Source organism: Rana temporaria, chromosome 2 (assembly GCF_905171775.1).
Source record: "Rana temporaria chromosome 2, aRanTem1.1, whole genome shotgun sequence".
Lineage (NCBI taxonomy): Eukaryota > Metazoa > Chordata > Amphibia > Anura > Ranidae > Rana > Rana temporaria.
The window spans coordinates 120,949,039-120,969,652 of NC_053490.1; the positions used below are offsets into that span (position 1 = coordinate 120,949,039).

General features: G+C 43.2%; 1 protein-coding gene across 2 annotated transcripts in view; it reads left to right on the top strand.

Annotated features, from left to right (window-relative positions):
* AGAP2 (ArfGAP with GTPase domain, ankyrin repeat and PH domain 2) overlaps positions 1–17,440 on the top strand; it is a 319,347-nt gene extending 301,907 nt beyond the window's left edge. For both annotated transcript variants that reach the window (XM_040340872.1, XM_040340873.1), the window contains one exon: positions 16,453–17,440. In XM_040340872.1, the coding sequence (XP_040196806.1) occupies positions 16,453–16,659 (207 nt within the window). In that variant the 3' untranslated portion in view covers positions 16,660–17,440. The remainder of the gene's footprint in view (positions 1–16,452) is intronic.
* The last annotated feature ends 3,174 nt before the right edge of the window (positions 17,441–20,614 follow it).

Here is a 20,614-nt window from a genome sequence, read left to right on the forward strand (position 1 = left end):
GCCGATCTGTATACCTAATGAGAGCTGCGTCATGCATGGAGTCAGACGGCAGCCATCCATCCAGTGTTCAAAAGCCGCGCCTCCTCTTTGTTCTCGTCTGTGATAGGGAAACACTCAGTTTCCCAGCAGTGAGTTAGTGATAGGCGGAACACTGAGCACTTGCCGAGGGGGGCATTTTCAGCACAAAAAAATTTGCTGAAAAACTTGGCTTATACTCGAGTATATATAGTAGATTTTACACAGCGTCTCAACTTTTTTGGTATGGGGTTGTAAAGCTGATACTGCTTAGCTTCCTGTTCCCCCAGTGGAGTGCAATGCGGTTGCAGGGACATACTTCCAAATGCAGGGGTGCAGAGACAGTACAGGTTGATCCTATCCTATGGTGGAAGTAATGATGTCCCTGAGAAATTCTACACTGCTGGCTTTTCTAGAATCTCACTCACTTCTTCTTCCCTTTCATATATGTCAGCATGGCAGCACAGCACTGAACCATCCCACCATCCCTTTTAACATTAGCTGATCTATGCTCTTAAATCCTTAGGTCAGTCAGTAGCGACAGTTGTATATTCCCATGCCATTTGTAAACATTTTCCATGCTGCAAAGTTGTGTGATATGTTACCTAGCCCAAGGCTCAAAATTTGAAGTCACGAGCCACTAGCCACTAGCCAGGCCTTGAAAGTTACTCGCCACCAGTTGCCCCTCCCAACCCAGGACATCAGAGCGGCTGCGGCGGGGGGTATCGATCAGGAACACCGGCTCTGTAACACAGCCTGCATCTCCGTGACAGGAGGAGAGAGGGAAGGTGAGAGGGAGGGAGAGGGAGGGAGAGAGAGGAAGAGCGAGAGGGCGTGGGGAGAGGAAGAGAGAGAGGGTGGGGGGAGAGGAAGAGAGAGAGGGCGGGGGGAGAGAGGGAGGGGAGAGAGGGATCTCTGTCCCTGTCCCTGTCTGCAGCCCCTCCTGTGTACCAGTCTGCAGTGCCTGTCTGTAGGAAGCTGTGTGTGATGCTTGGTACGGTACCTTTCATGACAGCAGGATGTTCATGACGGCCAGTAGCAGGCAGGGCCCGTTCTCATTCTGGGTGGGGACAGCGTCCTGCTGTGAGATGGAGTGGTCCCCGGTCATCTTTACCTTCCACCCGTCAACTTTTTCCGGCCCCAGTCAGCCTGTCCCCCAGTCCTAGGAGGTCTTTAGAGCTCTTCTCCCTCCAGAACTATGGATCCTTGCAAGCTTTGCTGCTCAATTTGCCTGCCAGGCCCAGACTGGGTCAAAAAATAGATTGAGCAGCCCATGATAGCGGTGCCTTCCCTGCTCCCCAGCCTGAGACCCCCGCAGCAGCCGAAGGGAAAAGAGGGGGGAACCTAGCAGAGCTGCCAGGGGGTGAGGGGGCCAGAAAGGGGAACAGGGTGGCGGAGAGCACAGGAGTGAGGCTGAGAGCAGCAGAGGGGGGGGGGGGGAGAGTGTGGAGGGCAAGAGCACTGGGGGGGTGCACTGGCGGGAGTGGAGAGCCTGGCGGTTGCAGAGAGAACGGGGAGGTGATGGAGAGCATAGGGGCCAGAGAGCATCGGGGGAGCTGGATAGCACAATGTGGTGGAGAGCATGGGGGGAGCCAGGGAGCACAGGGGGGGTGGGGGTTGTTGTAAAGCACTGGGGGGAGCTGGATAGCATAGTGGGGTGGAGAGCATGGGGGGGAGCCAGGGAGAAAAGTGGGGGGCTGAAAAGCACAAGGGGAAGAGAGCACAGGGCAAGTTGAAAGCACAGTGGGAGACAGGGAGTGCCGCGGGGTGGGGGGGCAGAAAGCGCCTGGGGAGAACTGGACAGCATAGGGGACAGAGAGCACTGGGGGTGCAGGTAGAACTGGGAGGGGTTAGGGAGCATGTGGGGAGCAGAGAGCTCTGGGGGGCTGGAGAGCAATGTTGGGTGAGCCAGGGAGCACAGGGTTGGAGAGCACTGGGGGGGGGGAGTATGGGGGGGAGACAGGGAGGACCAGAGAGCACTGTGGCGGGGATATCAGTGTGGGGGAGCACAGAGCACTGGGAGGAGGTGAAGAGCTAAGGAGCAGTGGGGGGGGGAACTGGACAGCACAGTGGGGGTAGCATGGGGGAGCACAGAGAGGACCAGAGAGCACTGTGGGGGGAGCACAGAGGGAGGGGGACTGGACAGCACAGTGAGGGGCAGGGCAGCACAGTGGGTGAGCCAGGGGGCACGGGGGCAAGAGAGCACTGGGGAGGAGCCTAGGAGCAGAGGGGGTATGCAGGAGGAACTAGGGAGCACGTTTGCAGTAAAAAGTTGGATAGGAGGAGCTCTGGTGGATGGATCAAATCTCTGCGCCTGCTGCAGCCTGGCCGACCGACCAGAGAGAAGGTGAGTGCCCGGCCGTGCCGCCCTCCTGTGTGCCTGGATAGGAGGAGCGGCGGGGACAGCTGCACATGGAGGAACTGATCTTTCCATATTCCTCCTGCAGCCGCTGAATGACCGCTTCTTCTGCAGGCGTTCATTGGCTGCAGAAAAAATATGGAAAGATCAATTCCTCCATGTGCAGCTGTCCCCACCGCTCCTCCTATCCAGGCACACAGGAGGGCGGCACGGCCGGGCACTCACCTTCTCTCTGGTCGGCCAGGCAGCAGCAGGCGCCGGGATGTGATCCATCCACCGGAGCTCCTCCTATCCAGGCACACAGGAGGAGGGCGGCATGGGCGGGCAATCACATTCATGCTGGGAGGTCGGCCAGGCAGCAGCAGGCGCCGGGATGTGATCCATCCACCGAAGCTCCTCCTATCCAGGCACACAGGATGCCGGGACGGCCGGGCACTCACTTTCTCTCTGGTCGGCCAGGCAGCAGCAGGCGCCGGGATGTGATCCATCCACCGGAGCTCCTCCTATCCAGGCACACAGGAGGAGGGCAGCACGGGCGGGCAATCACATTCATGCTGGGAGGTCGGCCAGGCTGCAGAAGGCGCTGGGAGGGGATCCATCCACCGGAGCAAGCCTATATCGATCAGGGAATCCCCCTCCGGCCGCTCTGGTGTCCAGTAAAAAAAAAAAGCCTGCACTGCCAGAAGAGATCAGCGAGGAAGCTGTCAGACTAGTCCAGCCCTGCTCCTTACTCGCCCTGCACTAAATTCCACTCGCCTTTTGCGAGTAGGCGAGTGGAATTTTTGAGGGCTGACCTAGCCTATGAGAGTATTACTGTTTCAGTGATTTTTTTTTTCCTGATGATTGTGTTTTTGGAGCTCTAAGAACACTTAAGTATATAAAAGAATCACCCCATATAAAATAATACAATTGTGTTGCTTTGCAGCCTGAAATGAAGACAGACACAGTTTTTTTTTCCAGCTGTATTTACTCAGTGCAACTTATAACATCCAAGTAAAAGATATAACACCAACATGTTCTTAATTCACTCACTGGGCATCTCTCGCCTCGACTACTGCAACTCCCTACTCATTGGCTTACCTCTACATAATCTTTCCCCCCTTCAATCCATCATGAATACTGTTGCCAGATTCATCCAATTCCTTCACTAGCTCCTGCTCATCCTATGAATTAAATTCAAAATACTAACAATAACTTACAGAGCCATCCACAATTTAGCCCCACAACATACCAACCTAATCGTACTCTTCGTTCCACTCAAGACCACCTGCTCTCTAACTCCCTTGTCACCTTCTCCGTTGCTTGCCTCAAGGACTTTTCTAGAGCCTCTCCATTCCTATAGAACTCTTTAACCCAACCTGTCCGATTATCTCCTACTCTATTAGCTTTTGGATGTTCCCTGACAACCCTCCTCTTCAGAGAAGCCTATCCTACCCACACCCAACAACTGTATTTTCATTTTCTACATCAACTCATCCCCCACAGTTACAGTGCCTTGCAAAAGTATTCACTCACTTGGCATTGTTCGTGTCTTGTTGCCTTTCAACCTGGAATTAAAATGGATTGTTTGAGGATTTGCATCATTTAATTTACATAACATGCCCACAACTTTGAAGATTTGTTTTTTATTGTGAAGCAAACAACAAATAGGACAAAATAACAGAAAAAGTAATAACTATTCACCCTCCAAGTCACATCCTACCACTGGGATTTTTGCCCATTACTCCTTGCAAAACTGCTCCAGCTCCTTCAAGTTGCATGGTTTGCACTTGTGAACAGCAATCTCGAAGGCCCCGTACACACCATAGAATCCATCCGCAGATAAATCCCAGCAAATGGGTTTCAGCGGATAGATCCTATGGTGTGTACACGCCAGCGGATCTTTTTCCGCGGATATATCTCCCCTGGGATGGATTCCAGCAGATCGGATATTTGCTGACATGCAGAACATATCCATCTGCTGGAGTCCATCCCAACGGATGGATCCGCTGGTCTGTACAGACTCACCGAATCCATCCGTCCGAAGGGATCCCCCGCATGCGTCGTAATGATTTGACGCATGCGTGGAATTCCTTATATGACAGCGTCGCGCACGTCGCCGCGTCATAATCGCGGCAACGGCGCGACACGTCATCGCAAGAGGATTTCGGCGCGGATTTCAATGCGATGGTGTGTACACACCATCGCATGAAAATCCGCCAAAATCCACGAGAGGATTTATCCGCGGAAACGGTCCGCTGGACCGTTTTCGCGGATAAATTCTATCGTGTGTATGGGGCCGAAGTCTGACCACAGATTTTCTATTTGATTGAGGTCTGGGATTTGACTAGGCCATTCCAACACATTTACATGTTTCCCCTTAAACCACTCAAGTGTTGCTTTAGCAGTGTGTTTGGGTTCATTGTCCTGCTGGAAGGTGAACCTTCGTCGCTAGCCTCAAATCACAGAGTGGTACAGGTTTTGCTCAAGAATATCCCTGCATTTAGCACCATCCATCTTTCCCTTAACTCTGGCCAGTTTCCCAGTCCCGACTGCTGTAAACCATCTCCACAGTATGATGCTGCCACCACCATGTATCACTGGGGATGGTGTTCTTTGGGTGATGTGTTGGGTTTGTGCCAGACATAGCGTTTTCTTTGGTAGCCAAAATGTTAAAATTTAGTCTCATCAGACCAGAGCACCTTCCCTCAATACATTTTGGGAGTCTCCCACATGCCTTTTCGCAAACTCAAAACATGCCATTTTGTTTTTTGCTGGAAGTAATGGCTTTCTTCTGGCCACTCTGCCATAAAGCCCAACTCTATGGAGCGTACGACTTATTGTCGTCCTATGTACAGATACTCCAGTCTCTGCTGTGGAATGCTGCAGCTCCTCCAGGGTTACCTTTGGTCTCTGTGAGGCCTGTCTGATTAATGCCCAGTCCATGAGTTTTGGTGTGCGGCCGTCTCTTGGCAGATTTTCTGTTGTGCCATTTTCTTTCCATTTGATTATGATAGATTTGATCCTAGGGATCATCAAAGATTTGGATATTTTTTTTATAACCCAACCCTGACTTGTACTTCTCAACAACATTGTCCCTTACTTGTTTGGAGAGTTCCTTGGTCTTCATGGCAGTGTTTGGTTAGTGGTGCCTCTTGCTTAGGTGTTGCAGCCTCTGGTGCCTTTCAAAAAGGTGTGTATATGTAATGACAAATCAGGTGACACTGAGATTGCACACAGCTGGACATCATTTCACTAATTATGTGACTTCTGAAGGTAATTGGTTGCACCAGAGCTTGTTATGGGCTTCATAACAAAGGGGGCAACTAGATACGTACATGCCAATTATCAGTTTTTTATTTCTGAAAAATAGTTGTATGTATATATTTTTCTAATTTTACTTTACCAACTTAGACTATTGTGTTCTGATCCATCACATATAATTCAGATTAAAAAAACATTGAATTAAAGGCTGTAATGTAACAAAATAGGTAAAAAGCCAAGGGGGGTGAATACTCATGCAAGACACTGTATTACCTTCTGTTTCACTTGACCCTACCTTCTAGATTGTAAGCTTTAACAAGCAGGGCCCTCGGATTCCTCCTGTATTGAATTGTATTGTAACTGTACTGTCTGCCCTCATGTTGTAAAGCGCTGGCAAAATGTTGACACTATATAAATCCTGTATAATAATAATAATGTCAGAATTTTTTTTCAAAAACAGAATCACTGAGTTGGAAAAAGGATCACCCCCTCCTAAAAATGACTTGTAAACTCAATCAGGTGAAGCTAATCACCTTCGCAATGGCACACAAAGCCATTTGACTTTCAACTGTGATCATCTGTGGTCATTTTGATTAGCTCAGCATGAAAAGAGCTTTCCTGGAGCATTTCAGTCCCTGATAGTGTAACTGAAGCACTCGACTATGGGTGGCAAGGCACTATCATCGGGATCTCCAGGATAAAGTTATGGAGAGGCACAAGTCAGGAGATGCATACAAAAAAAATATTCAAAGGCTTTATCAATGCCTAGAAGCACAGTGAAGTCTATTATTAAGAATTGGAAGGTATTTGGTACAACACAGACTCTCCCTGGATGAGAATGTCGCTCCAGACTGGGTGAAAGAGTCCGGAAGAAACTGGTCAGAGAGGCTACCAGTAGGCCCACAGCAACTCTAAAGCAGCTGCAGAAATTTAGTGGTCATTGTGTGCATGTGACAAACATATTACAAGAGTATATGTTGATATGGGTTGGTGACTAATTTAACCACTTAAGGACCGGACCAATATGCTGCTAAATGACCCAAGGGGTTTTTACAATTTGGCACTGCGTCGCTTTAACAGACAATTGCGCGGTCGTGCGACGTGGCTCCCACACAAAATTGGCGTCCTTTTTTCCCCACAAATAGAGCTTTCTTTTGGTGGTATTTGATCACCTCTGCGGTTTTTATTTTTTGCGCTATAAACAAAAATAGAGCGACAATTTTGAAAAAAAATGCAATATTTTTTACTTTTTTCTATAATAAATATCCCCCAAAAACATATATAAAACATTTTTTTTCCTCAGTTTAGGCCGATACGTATTCTTCTACCTATTTTTGGTAAAAAAAATCGCAATAAGCGTTTATCGATTGGTTTGCGCAAAATTTATAGCGTTTACAAAATAGTGGATAGTTTTATTTATTTTTATTTTTTTACTACTAATGGCAGCGATCAGCGATTTTTATCGTGACTGCGACATTATGGCGGACACTTCGGACAATTTTGACACATTTTTGGGACCATTGTCATTTTCACAGCAAAAAATGCATTAAAAAAATTGCATTGTTTATTGTGAAAATGACAGTTGCAGTTTGGGAGTTAACCACAGGGGGCGCTGTATGAGTTAGGGTTCACCTAGTGTGTGTTTACAACTGTAGGGGGGTGTGGCTGTAGGTCTGACGTCATTGATCGAGTCTCCCTATAAAAGGGATCACTCGATTGATGCAGCCGCCATAGTGAAGCACGGGGAAGCCGTGTTTACATACGGCTCTCCCCGTTCTTCAGCTCCAGGTAGCGATCGCAAGGGGGCAGCTAGAAACGAATAGCCGTGCCCTCGTCCCGGATCGCTCCCCGCAGGAATCCAACCGCCGCATGTAGCGGGGGGGTCCCGATCGGACCCCCGACCCACGTCTAGGCAGGGACATACAGGTACGCCAATGTGCCTGTACGTGCCATTCTGCCGACGTATATATATACATGCGGAGGTCTCTAAGTGGTTAAGGCAAGCACCAACATCCCTGAATAGACAATAGATACAGAGATTTTTTTTGGTGGGATTTTTTAGGTGCTAAAATAGGAAAAACAAATATTCAGTTAAAAAAGGTTTTATTAAGACACACAAGATAGAATAAATAGTTTGTTAAAACATACAAATACAGCTTGCATGTAGATATGCCAAGAATATAATAGTATGATGTGGGAGTATCTTATGTAAGTAAGATAGCGCTTATGAAGTTATCCCGACATGTTTCCCCACCATGGGCTTCCTCATTGGATATGTTAAATAATGCAATGTACAACACTAGCTATAGAACAAAATATATTTAGAACATAAAAAATTACAAATTATAATAAAATACAAAACATTTCTTGAAAAACTCAAAATATTCAGAAAGTTACCCGCCATTATCAAAAAATCAAAACAAAGGTTTGCGCTAGTATTACCACCTAGTGAAGTGTGTAATTATTCCATAAATAAATGTGTGACTACACCATTAAATTCCTAAAGGAAGAAAAAAGTATGTAGAAATAAATAAATGAATAACTAAATATAGATATCAATGTCCTAATCCTAATCAATTTTATTAAAAGATTTGTAGCCAGAAACACACTACATGCATTTAAAATTGCCGGCATAAAACATATAAAACAGAGAAAAAAAATAGTTCTCTGTTTTATATGTTTTATGCCGGCAATTTTAAATGCATGTAGTGTGTTTCTGGCTACAAATCTTTTAATAAAATTGCCTAACGGTACCTCACGATCTCGAGCCCTCATTTTTTCCTCCTGGGTACCCCATTGGAAGATGGAGCCTGTGAGTTGAGACCTTGAGTGGAGCGGAGAGAGGTGGTGTTTGGTTACCTTGCAAGAAGCAGCTGGAAGCGTGGGAGTTTACAGTTCCTGGTACATCCGATCGGTGGATCGATACGCCTAAAATTCATGGTGATCTGGTAAGGGCATATACTTACCTTTGTCCTGCTGGTGTGATCTTTGGGATTCCTTTCTTCCTCCTATACCAACTTCAATTCTAATTGGTGGTGGATTTCTACTTCTGCTAATCGTCCTGCTACAGTGGATGTCAGTTGGAACGGGACTTTTATGTTTTTCACCACATATGTGGTCCTTGGGACTTTTCATCTGATTCACAGACGTCCTTTAATTACTATGACTGTTTTTTAAAATACATGTCACTTTGCTTACTATTGTGATTTACCTAATGTCTCATTAATTTTGGTGTTGGAGGAGTGGTTGTGGCCTCACGGTATAGCCTCAGCCCCCCTCCTTTCGTAATAATTAACAATATATTTATTTAATTTAACATATTAATTTATTTATTTATTGCACACTGCTTTCACACGGTTGCACACGGCAAATGCCTTTTGGTGTGATATTGATCCTGTTCAAACAGGATTTATATATATATATTAATTTAATTCAAGTTATTTATTTACATTTACATATTCATTTATTATATATTCTTGGGCCTAGTCACAGATTTATGTGCTATAAGCGCAACCTTCCTTTCTTCTTTTTCTACTGTGCGAGGACTGACTTACACTCCCGAGTGATTCACTGGGAACTGCCTCCAGTCATTGTATTTGGCAATTGTGCCAGCCTTGGCCTGATTAGGATATTGATATCTATATTTAGTTATTCATTTATTTATTTCTACATACTTTTTTCTTCTTTTAGGAATTTAATGGTGCAGTCACACATTTATTTATGGAATAATTACACACTTCACTAGGTGGTGATAATACTAGCGCAAACCTTTGTTTTGTTTTGATTTTTTGTTTTACATGTATATCACGTGTTTGTAGGTGTTGCAGCTGGAGTTATTGATTTAACACAATTTATCTTAATTTATGTCTCAATTTAAATACTTTTCCCCTTTAGCGCAATTATTTGCCTTGTTTACCCGCCATTGTCAACCTCATCACCACTCACCCAGTCTAGACTACCAAGAGTTCCAAGTGAATGCCAGGGCCAGAGCGGCATACTGCAAGGGGCACACAAAATTGGCCAAAGAAGGTCCAGTTGGACCGAACTACAAAGATAAAAAAGCTGTGATTAGTTATCTAAAAAGCAGCCAGAAATTCAAGGGTAATACAGCACAGACAGAGAATATACTTACTGCACAAGCTGATGATGTGCAGACAAGCCGAGGGTGCCATGTGATGTTAGTAATCACTCTTACATGGATAAAGCAGATAGAAAAAGCAGCTGAAAAAACATTTAAAGATAGTGAATACTACTAGACTTGATATGGACTTAATGTAAGACGAGCTAAAATTGCAAATTCCATACATAGAAGAACTGCTGATTATACCGTGTTTTCCCAAAAATAAGCCCGGGTCTTATATTAATTTTGGAAACAAAAGACCCATTAGGGCTTATTTTCGGGGTAGGTCTTATAACATGCTATTTCTCTCCCTCCCTGCCTGTCAGGAAGCCTCAGTTTGAACAAAGTTAAAATGCTTGTAAAATGCCAAAATCCTGTTACAGCTGTTACAGTAGCACACAATACATTATACAATGTGTGTGCCCCTGCAATCCAATGGTGCCAAACGCCTCAGCTCTGCTCTCCTCCACCTCTCCCAGCCACCAGCCCCCCCCCTCCCACAGCTCTCTGAGCGGGGAAGAGAGCACACCGGCATGTAACGAAAGAAAGATCTGTAGCATTTTAGTGCTTAAGTCTGTATGGATCGCCTGAGTTAAATACGGTACCTTGTGGAGACAGGAGTATCGGTATGCACACAGTGTGACATGTTTATTTAGTGCAGAGCCTCTGCACTGAGACGACTGTACCTTCCGTGACTGCAGAGGAAGGAGGTGCCCCGAGATCCCCCGCCGACAGCTGGGAGAAGGAGGAGGAGACCAGCAGGGAGATGAGCTGAGCGCCGATCTGTACCAAAGGCACCTGACACTGCTAGATCAAAGAGACACATACACAGCACACTGTACACCGTCGTATCAGAGAGGATTGTAGGAGTACACAAGCACCTCAAACTAGGGCTTATTTTCGGGGTAGGGCTTATATTGCAGCCCTCCTGGAAAATAGAACTAGGTCTTACTTTCGGGGTAGGTCTTATTTTCGGGGAAACACGGTATCTGGAAAAGCAGGAATTTGTATAATCTGTGTGCCAACAAGCCTCAACAGGTAATATGTATGCTGCAGATCATTTGTCTCCTTCAACCTGAGGAGGTTAAACAGACATCAGCGGATAACATTTAATAGTGGATATATGCAAAAGAAATTAACTCTCAAGTCTTTAGAAAAGGAGACATACGAGACACTGATGTAAAGTAGAATAAACTGACAACTAGAAATTTACCTGAGAGAAATCCTTAGCAGTGTGTGGTCCCCCTTCATGCAACATAAATGTAATCAAGAGTGATCTTTTTATATGTTACACACTGCTCGGTCGGCGTCAGACTTCACCATCCGAGTGTGAATGTGCATGAGCTACTGCGCAGGCGCGATGCGGCATTGAAACTACAAGGTCCATAATGCATGGCAGCCCAGTGGGGGAGATGACGCAGCGGGAGCTGACAGGCCCAAATCAGTGGGCGTGGGTCTATAACTCCACAGGCATACCGACGGGCAGACATTGCAATGGGACATGTAGACGCGTTGAACAAGTTTGAATAAAGGTAGAGAAATAAACAGGAAACATGGCATATGGCATTGAGCAGTTAATCATGAAAATACAAACAAAATAAAATATAATATAAAATATATTATACAAATGGGATGGAAGAATAATAAATAAAATTGAGGGGAGGGAGGAGGGAAGGAAGGCAACAATGTGACAAGGGATTAGCTGGATAGTGCCCATCATAGTGATTTACAGAAAAGGCTTGAAACTAACAGTTTTGTTCAGGCCTGGATATGTAGTGGCATTTAGATTGAAAATCCATCAAGTTTCCAGATGTAGCATCATGCGATCGATGCTGCCGCCTCTGGTGATAGTGGGTATGTTGTCAAGGGCCATGAATTGAATAAATTGTGGGTCAAAGTTGTGGTTGAGACCAACATGTCAACTCACGGCAGTGTCCATTTGTCTTTTTAAGGTTGGAGACACATGGTCCCTTATTCACTTGAAAAGGGGGCATTTCATTTTCCCTATATAGAAACTAACACAGTTGCATTGCATAAGGTACACCACTGCTACCGTTTGACATGTAACCCTGTATTTAATAGAATATTATTGTCCATTTGGGAGGATTATTTTGTTTCCATTGTGGATAAAACGACAAACTACCACAAGGGAAGGTTCCTGTTTTGTGTGGGTTTGGATTGAGTTTTGTGGGGTCATGGTGACTATAAACTAGACGATCTTTGATTGAGGTGGCTCTCCTATAGGTAATTTCAGTATGGGATTTTATGTGTTTGTTGATAGTGGGGTCTGCAGTCAATAGAAGCCAGAATTTAGTAAGGCTGCCTCTAATCTGCTTGTGCTGTTTCCAGTAGGGGGTGATAATCCTGCCAGGTTGCATGATGGTTTTTGCATTTATGCTGGAATAAATCAAGAAAGATCTATTCTGCCTGATTGTTTTGTTGTATGCTTTTTTTTAAGACTGTAGCCTCTATCCCTTAATCTAGAGTACAGATCCTTAGCTACTTTAATGAAATCCTCCTCATTAGTGCAATGTCTTTGAAAGCAAATGTATTGGCTATATGGTATGCTTTTCAGTAACGTAAAAGGGTGCGAACTCGTCGCATGTAAAAGAGTGTACCCTGCTGAGGGTTTTCTAATTAGGGGGGAGCCAAGTGACCCGTCCTCATTAAGAAATATTTGATTTTGGAGAGATAACATGTTACAAGTTTTCCACAAATGTGATTTGTATGGGAGTGTTGCAAGAAAAAAGACACTCCTCAACAAAGGCCACATGCAGCCAGCTTTGCCAAAAACGCACCTTGAAGATTCAAAGCCAAAGCACACAGCAAAAATGACCACACAGTGGTTAAAGGAAAAAAGGTAATTGTCCTTGTATGGCCTAGTCAGAGCCCAGACTTGAACCACATTGAAAATTAGTGGTATGACTTTAAGACTGCAGTCCACAAATGGTAACTATAAAAAAAATTAACTGAATTTGAGCAGTTCTGCGAAGAAGAGTGGGCAAATATTGCAAAGTCTAGATGTTCAAAGTTAGTAGAGACATATCCCAACAGACTAAAGGCTGTAATTAAAGCAAAAGGTGGTTCAACAAAATACTAACACAAGGCGGTGATCCTTTTTCCAACTCAGTGATTCTGTTTTTGAATTTTTTTTTCCGACATGTTATAAGTTGAGTAAATACAACTGGATAAAAACAAAATCTGTGTCTGTCTTCATTTCAGGCTACAAAAAAAAAAAAAAAAAAAAAAAAAGATTATTTCAAAGGGGGGCGATTATTTTCTATACCCACTGTATATAGCATGTGTACTGCAGACTAATTATGTGCATATCTAAAATTGCAGTGCTGGCTCTAGTATGATAATATGCCAGGTATGTCACATCTCAATCGTACTTCTGCCTGGTTTTAAATGGATACAGCCTGCTGTGTGACTATTTATAGCAATCTGTGATAACCTGTGATCAAACTCAAACCCCATAATTACAGCATCAACTGTGCTGACCCAGTAAGTGCCAGAAACAAACCATTTTTATTGTAGTGCACCACTATATGGCAAGAATGTTGTTTGTACAACAATAATGTAAAAGGTAAAGCCGGTTGATTAGCAGGTATGATCAGGGCTGGTGCAAGGATTTTTGACACCCTAGGCGAAACCTCATTTTGCCATTGGCTCCACCCCTGACTCCATCATCTTTGCCCTGCTCATGTGAGAGGAGGCGGTGCTATACAGGAAGCATCGGCTCTGCTTCCTCTAGCACTGGTTCCAGTGCTGCTCTGCATCTCTAATTACTCTTACCGGTCTGACAGAGCAGCCGCCTGAGACTGAGTTAGTTACATGCTGCAGATGCAGAGGGAAACCCACGGCCGGGCACCCCTAGGCAGCAGTGTGCCCTAAGCGGCTGCCTAGTTTGCCTAGTGGTAGCACCTGCCCTGGGTATGATCACTACAGTGTAATAAACCCTTAATCTTTTGCATAAATGCACTCTATAACCCAACCTTTCTGGACACCTGACCATCACCCACTATGACCTAAAATGTGTGGACACCCCTCCAAAATTTTTAGACTGCTGGCCACTTTTAACCCTGTGTCAACAGTTTAGGGGGAAAGGCTTCTACTGCCCCAGCATGGCTGTGCCCCTGTGCACAAAGCCAGGTCCATACCATGTTTGTGTGGGTTTGTAAGGAAGGTACTGAATTGGCCTTCACAGGGCCTTGACCTCAATCCTACTAAACATTTAGAATGAAATGGAACTCAAATTGTGAGTTTGATCTTATTGCCCTGACCTCACAGACACACTCATAAGTATGACGGGTCTTTGTTCTTTGCCACGACTCTTATGACTCTTCGGCATGAAAGAAAACGTCGTTTTTCAGCATGTCCAAAAAACGAAGTTTTTCCAACTTCATCATAAAAAACGACGTTACTCACACACCATCGTTTTTAAAAAGTTATGAACAAAGCGCGGTGACGTACAACACGTACAACACGTACAACGGCACTCTAAAGGGGAAGTTCTATTCGCCTTTGGGCTGCTGTAGCTGATTCCTTGTTAGTAAAAGACGATTTGCGCTTTTTTGTCTGTTACAGCGTGATGAATGTGCTTACTCCATTAGGAACGGTAGTTTTACCAGAACGAGCGCTCCCATCTCATAACTTGCTTCAGAGCATGCACGGGTTTAAAACGTCGTTTTAGCCCACACACGATCATTTTTTAAAAAAAAACAAATTTTTTTAAAACAACGTTAAAAAATGCAGCATGTTGAATTTTTTTTTGTCGTTTTTCAGAAACTGAAAAACAATGTGCAGCCAACACACGATCATTTTAAATGACGTTTTTAAAAACAACGTTTTCTTTCATGCCGAAAAATGATCGTGTGTACGCAGCATAAGAACTGCTTTGGCCCCTGTGACACACCTGGTTAGGTAATGAAATACTGCAAACACCTATGAGCTCAGTTAGTAGTATACTACTCACAATGGTAATGGCATATATGAAACAGACACCATGTAGTAGTAAATAGCTATATTATCACCAAGCAAAATAAATGAAAATGCACAAAAATCAATGGCCAGGTAAAGGAGTAATATTTAATTAAATAAACTGATGTGAATACTAGGCTAATATGGCTAATAAACCAGGGCCCAGATTCACGTAGGGCGGCATAACTTTGTGCGGGCGTAGCGTATCTTATTTACGCTACGCCGCCGCAACTTAGAGAGGCAAGTGCAGTATTCACAAAGCATTTGCGTCCTAAGTTACGGCGGCGTAGTGTAAATGGGCCGGCGTAAGCGCGCGTATTTCAAAGTAGGCAGGTCGTGGGCGTGTTGTATTTAAATTAAGCGTGACCCCATGTAGATGCATGGCCGAACGAACGACGCATGCTCAGTATCATGTCGAATTTACGCCCTAAGATACGCCGGCTCAATGCCTGTGACGTGAACGTAACCTACGCACAGCCTCGTTCACGTACGACTTACGTAAACGATGTAAAAAGATACGCTTGTTCCGACGTCCATACCTTGCATGGGCTGCGCCACCTAGAGAGCAGCTTTATCTTTACGCCGGCGTATGTCTTACGTAAACGGCGTAACTAATTGCGACGGGCGTACGTACGTTCGTGAATTGGCGTATCTTGCTCATTTGCATATTCGACGCAAAAAACAACCTAAACGCCCCTAGCGGCCAGCGTAAATATGCAGCTAAGATACTACGGTCGTACCTTAGCAACAGATAAGCGTATCTCAGATTGAGAATACGCTTATAGATACGACGGCGTATCTACTGATACGCCGTCGTAAGTCTTTGTGAATCCGGGCCCTGATTACTGTGGTATTAAGCAGAATTTACCTAGTATAAGCAGCACTCATAAAGAGCAGCATCACTTATGGACCAGTGCACACTGTGTATATCCCCATGGATGTAGGTATATGTATATATCGTTAAAGAGGTACCCTGAGATGTAGTTGTACAGTATCTGGTGCCTGATTTGGGACATCAGCTGCCAAAGGGGGGCCCAATCAGTACAGCGGTGCACTGTCCCTCTCAGGGCACTACAGTTCTCAGTCCCCTCACTCTGGTCCTCAGGCTGTCACTGGAGTCTCTGCACACAGGTCTTTCCAGCTCCAGTCCCTGCATAGCCAGCCTCAATTCTCAAAAGCCCAGGAACAGCTCTTGCTCCCCTCCTCATTTTACAGGGGTTTTCTCTGTCTTGTGGCTCACAGCTGCATTCATCCACAGAGCCATTCCCTCCCCCCCCCCTGACTACATCAATCTTTACCCCCGGCAGGAGGCATTATTAAGTTCCCTTAACCCCCGGTGGGTGCACTGTGGCTGCTGCCAGCACTTTGGGTGGGGGGGGGGGGGTATGTGGACCCAGTGCTTCTTCTGTCCTGTCTCTTCCAGCTGGCCAAATACAGGCTACAGCTACAAAGGAGAGGAGGAGGATAGAACTCCATATCGAGTTTTGAAATGGGATGTCAAATAAGCTCATTTAAGTGTAATGTTCTGGTGTCCACAAACACTTGGCTATATAGGGTATGTACAAATTACTCAGCGTACTTAAAATATTTAGTTTTTATGAATGCAATCTTTATACTTGATATGATTTGTATCCTACCATATTTTTTAGCAGTGCTGTGGTCTTAGTGCAGTGGTTTCCACAAGGCTGTCACAGAATACATTATATTCCATTAATATATCTTCTTTCTGTTGCAGTATGGAGTTGACGTAAAGGCCAAGGACGTTAATGGTCACACGGCGCTCTTTTATGCTAGGAAATCTGCAAATCAAGAGTGTGTGGACATTCTACTTCAACATGGATGCCCTAATGAGCCCTCGAGTTCCATGAGTACCCCAATTCAGAGAAGGAAAAGCAGCTGTTCTAGCATTTTAAGAACTGATTCCCGGACTGCCCTTGTATAGCCAGCCACACTGTCATGAAGAAAGCTGGCTTCAAATCAGTGACTTTGTAACCAGTCAAAAACTTGTCTGGTTGCTTTTCCGTGCCAATGTATAAGAAAAAAAGCAAGAATTTATCTGTATATAAGGATGGGATATGTATATTTTGAAGTAAGTTACTGAAGAAATGCCAACCATCTTAATAATATTCCCATATTGTAATGTTTTAATCTTTTTCTGCCCTTCTTGCTGTAATCCAGCATAGTAGTATTTAATGCCTTAATTCTTTCATTAGTGAAAGAACCATCAATTTGAACACTCCCTTCTGTCAATGTTTACAGCAGGATAATGTCTTCTGAGCACAGGCAAACACCCTTATTTTGATTGCCACATCCTATGATCAAGCTGAATTCTTATATCGATTTCCAATTACTTTTTGGCTCATAAAATGTATTAACAGGGTCAGCTAGTTACTGGAGCAGGATCTTGTGTCATATATTGAGATCAAATACAATATGGAACACCTTAAGCTCAAAGACAGTTAATAGTGTTACAGATTTGGAGGATTTTATTATATTTTAAAGTTGTTCACCTCATTGTTGAGCTCTACACACAATATCCTTTGCAGTAGGATTACAATAGGCACCAAAAAAATATATATGCGTGTTAACGAAAACATAACATGTTCTGCTATGCTTGATGGAAGTATTCTGTTGATGGCTACAGACAGAGCCCATTGCATAAAGCAACACTTCTGTTTGAAACACTAGAAAGTTCAAAACCATTTACAAGCATAAAAATAAAACATAAATCTGTATTATTTACAAAACGGATGGTTTCACTACCCCTTCCTATGACATCACAAATTTGTGAAGTTTTAATTTAAATTCCAAAGGAACATTCAGTTTTAATCAGCTAGAGGCATTCCAGGAGCATAAAACCATAAGATGTTCAAAATATTTGTTTTCATTAGAAAGCAGCCTCAGACTGAGTAGAAAATCTTGTCCTCTGTCAACATGCTTTCAGCGAAGAAGTCTTGTGCTCTTCGTGGAAACAGTGGTCAGTCATGGGTCTGTTTGATACATCCCCTGCCCAGTCAGTAATAGAGCATTCCGTTCAGCAAAGCCCATGCTCCCTGCTCATTAGAGAGCTCTAGTTTTGAGACTACTGCTTCTGAGGCTATGGCAGTTTTCTAAATAAATTAACTATAACACTTTATGCACCTTTTGTGTTGAGTTAGACTTAGCTGGTTTAAACTGAAGGTTCACTTGAGCTTTGATATGACATTCTTTGGGCCAGGCATGGAAGTAGGTTTTTGCAGAGTTTGGTATTTAAGTTGTAACTAAATGGAAAAGAGCTTAAGAGGAGCCTGGTAATTTTATAAATATTTTTGCACACGTATTTTGTGAATATATATATATATATATATATATATATATATATAAAGAAAATATTTGTGTGTTATATGTATATAATGTGGCTAATAGGCACTAGCTTGTGTGCTAAATGATGGCTGGTGCTACATTCTAGTACCTGCTCTCCAGCTCTCTTCTGTTTAGTGCAGTTCTGTGTACTGAAGTACACCAGCAAGCTTCACAAAGTACCCATTGCTAAACTACTACGTTGGTATCTAGAGGATGAATTATAATTATTTGTATCATTACTTAGAGACTCTGTGGTTCTGAGTTAAGTATATAGAAGTTATTACATATCTGAGCATAGTGTGCCAAAGTTGTTACTTTTACTTTTGTTACAGCCCTTCAGGTTGGTCAGCACAAAACCTTGTATGCCTTCTTCCATCCACTCCAGAGGTGTCCCATATTTTTCTTCCAGCACCCATATGCAAATATAATGGAAAGCTAGCTGCTTCTGGCTTTAAGGAGTGTCCAAAATAAGATACAGTAGGACCGTTTTCATAAGGCATTATTAGTAGGTTATAGTAAAAAGGGTACAGAGGTAACCATTATAGAAGCCTTATCCTAATGCAAGATAAGCATGAGAATTATTACTCATGTTTTGAAAGGACAACAGTGTAATATGTCATCTGATTATCCAATTACATCAATTAAATAGCTATATAGGCGCCATGAGCTTTGACCGGTCACACTGTATTGACTAATTATGTGCAACACTGAAAGATGCTGAAATAGCCTAAAATAGCAGGGCCCTGGTGCCATTTGTTCCCCTCTCTTTCCCGTGCCAGTCCTCCCCTCTTAATGCCAGCTAGATGAATTATCTCTTTAGGTGTAAATGGCCATGATAATAAGCCCTGACCCAGGCTTTAACTCCTATAAATAGTCACAAGATACCTAAAATATTACCACCGTACAGGAACTCTGTAGTGGAGGTATACTCTTCAGCATTTTATGAATGTGCCAAACTGTCAGTAGTATAAAATTCCATCCCCTTCACACAAAGATTCACAATCTTTTTTGGTGCTGTTGAGGCAGGTGTTGAATGCAAATTAAGTGGGGTAAGTAAATAAACAAGCATTTCTAACAGAAAATAGCAACACCAGCATACATGTTAATCACGGTTTCTGGTTGCTTTCTACACTTTTTGAAAACGGCTTAAATGATATAAAAGACCAACCTGGCTTTATAAATCAAACAAACCTTAAGTTTACTGATAAATGCAGCCTAAAGATGACCAAATCTGGTAATTTACTGGTTTGGTGCCAATGTACTCTATTTGGCCTTCATCTTGTGTTTGAGCTCTAAAGAGTTCTACAAATGTATATGAAAGGAAGTAACAGATCCCTGGCCAGAGCCTGATGGTCTCTACAGATACTAAGAATGACAAATGTTCCATCAAAAAATATTTAGAATTTGGAGTTTTCTAGAAAATATTCTGGTATTAACAACATATAGAAATGAAGGTGTAATAATGAATTTACTTGGCATATTTTTAAGGAAATTATACAAATATTTATGTACTATAGGTCCTACATTTTCTTTTAACATAAGTGTCACTGAATTAAAATGACTCCAATTCCATAGGGATAAGGATCAGAAGGATTGGAATTCCAACCAATATTTTTAAATCAACCCTTAAGCCTTCAAAACAGTGGGTGCTTTGCACTCGAATGTATGTGCAAAAAGAGTGTTGTTTTTTTAACGCAATCTAGTTTGTATGTAAGATTTTTGAAATTATATATTAGTCTTTATGAATAGACAGCTAATGCCCAGAAGCAGAGTAGTGAACATTGTTTTGCCGTGCACATGGTTAACGGTATAATTTGTGACTTTTCTGGGATAGCGATTTAATTTATTGGTTTATTAGAAATCTGGGGCATTGGTTGGGTGTTTTACATTTTGCGTGCAGTATGGCAGCTTAACAATGAAATCTCTAGAAAGCATAAATATTGTTCTGTGTGAAGCAGTAGTAAATGTTTGGAGGTGGGAGTGTGAAATATACTGTATACTGGAGCTCCACTGTTGGATGCTTAAATCCGTTTGCTCATTTACATAGATGAAATGATTGATAGGCATTTGTGGTTTTATTTACTATGTTTTATGCTTTTATCCCCTAGTCCAAGGTAGGTCTAGTGTGATATTTATTTGGCACAGTCAAAAAGGCAGGAGCCTAGGACTTCAATCTTCATGCCTCTGCAGTAGCACAATGGTTTACAGTCTACCTGTTATTTCACTAGGGAGGACGTACTTTTAGGTAGTTGGTGTCTGATGATGTGAGTTATAACAGTCCAAAAAATGCTAATCAGATGGGTTTCTGTTACTATTGCATTTAATGGCATGGTGGGGCCAAAGCTGCCATCTTCTCAGGGGCTCCATTCTGCCCTAATCTTTTATTTAACACAGTAATAATAATACAGAAAAAATTATATTTAACCTTCCAAGTGCTTTTAACAGCATTGCTTGCCTAACAAAAGAAAGGTGATTAAGACCTACTGTTTGATTATTTTTGGATTTTTGTCCAATTATTCTTGAATGTCAATATAGGTAAATCATGCCATCTAAAA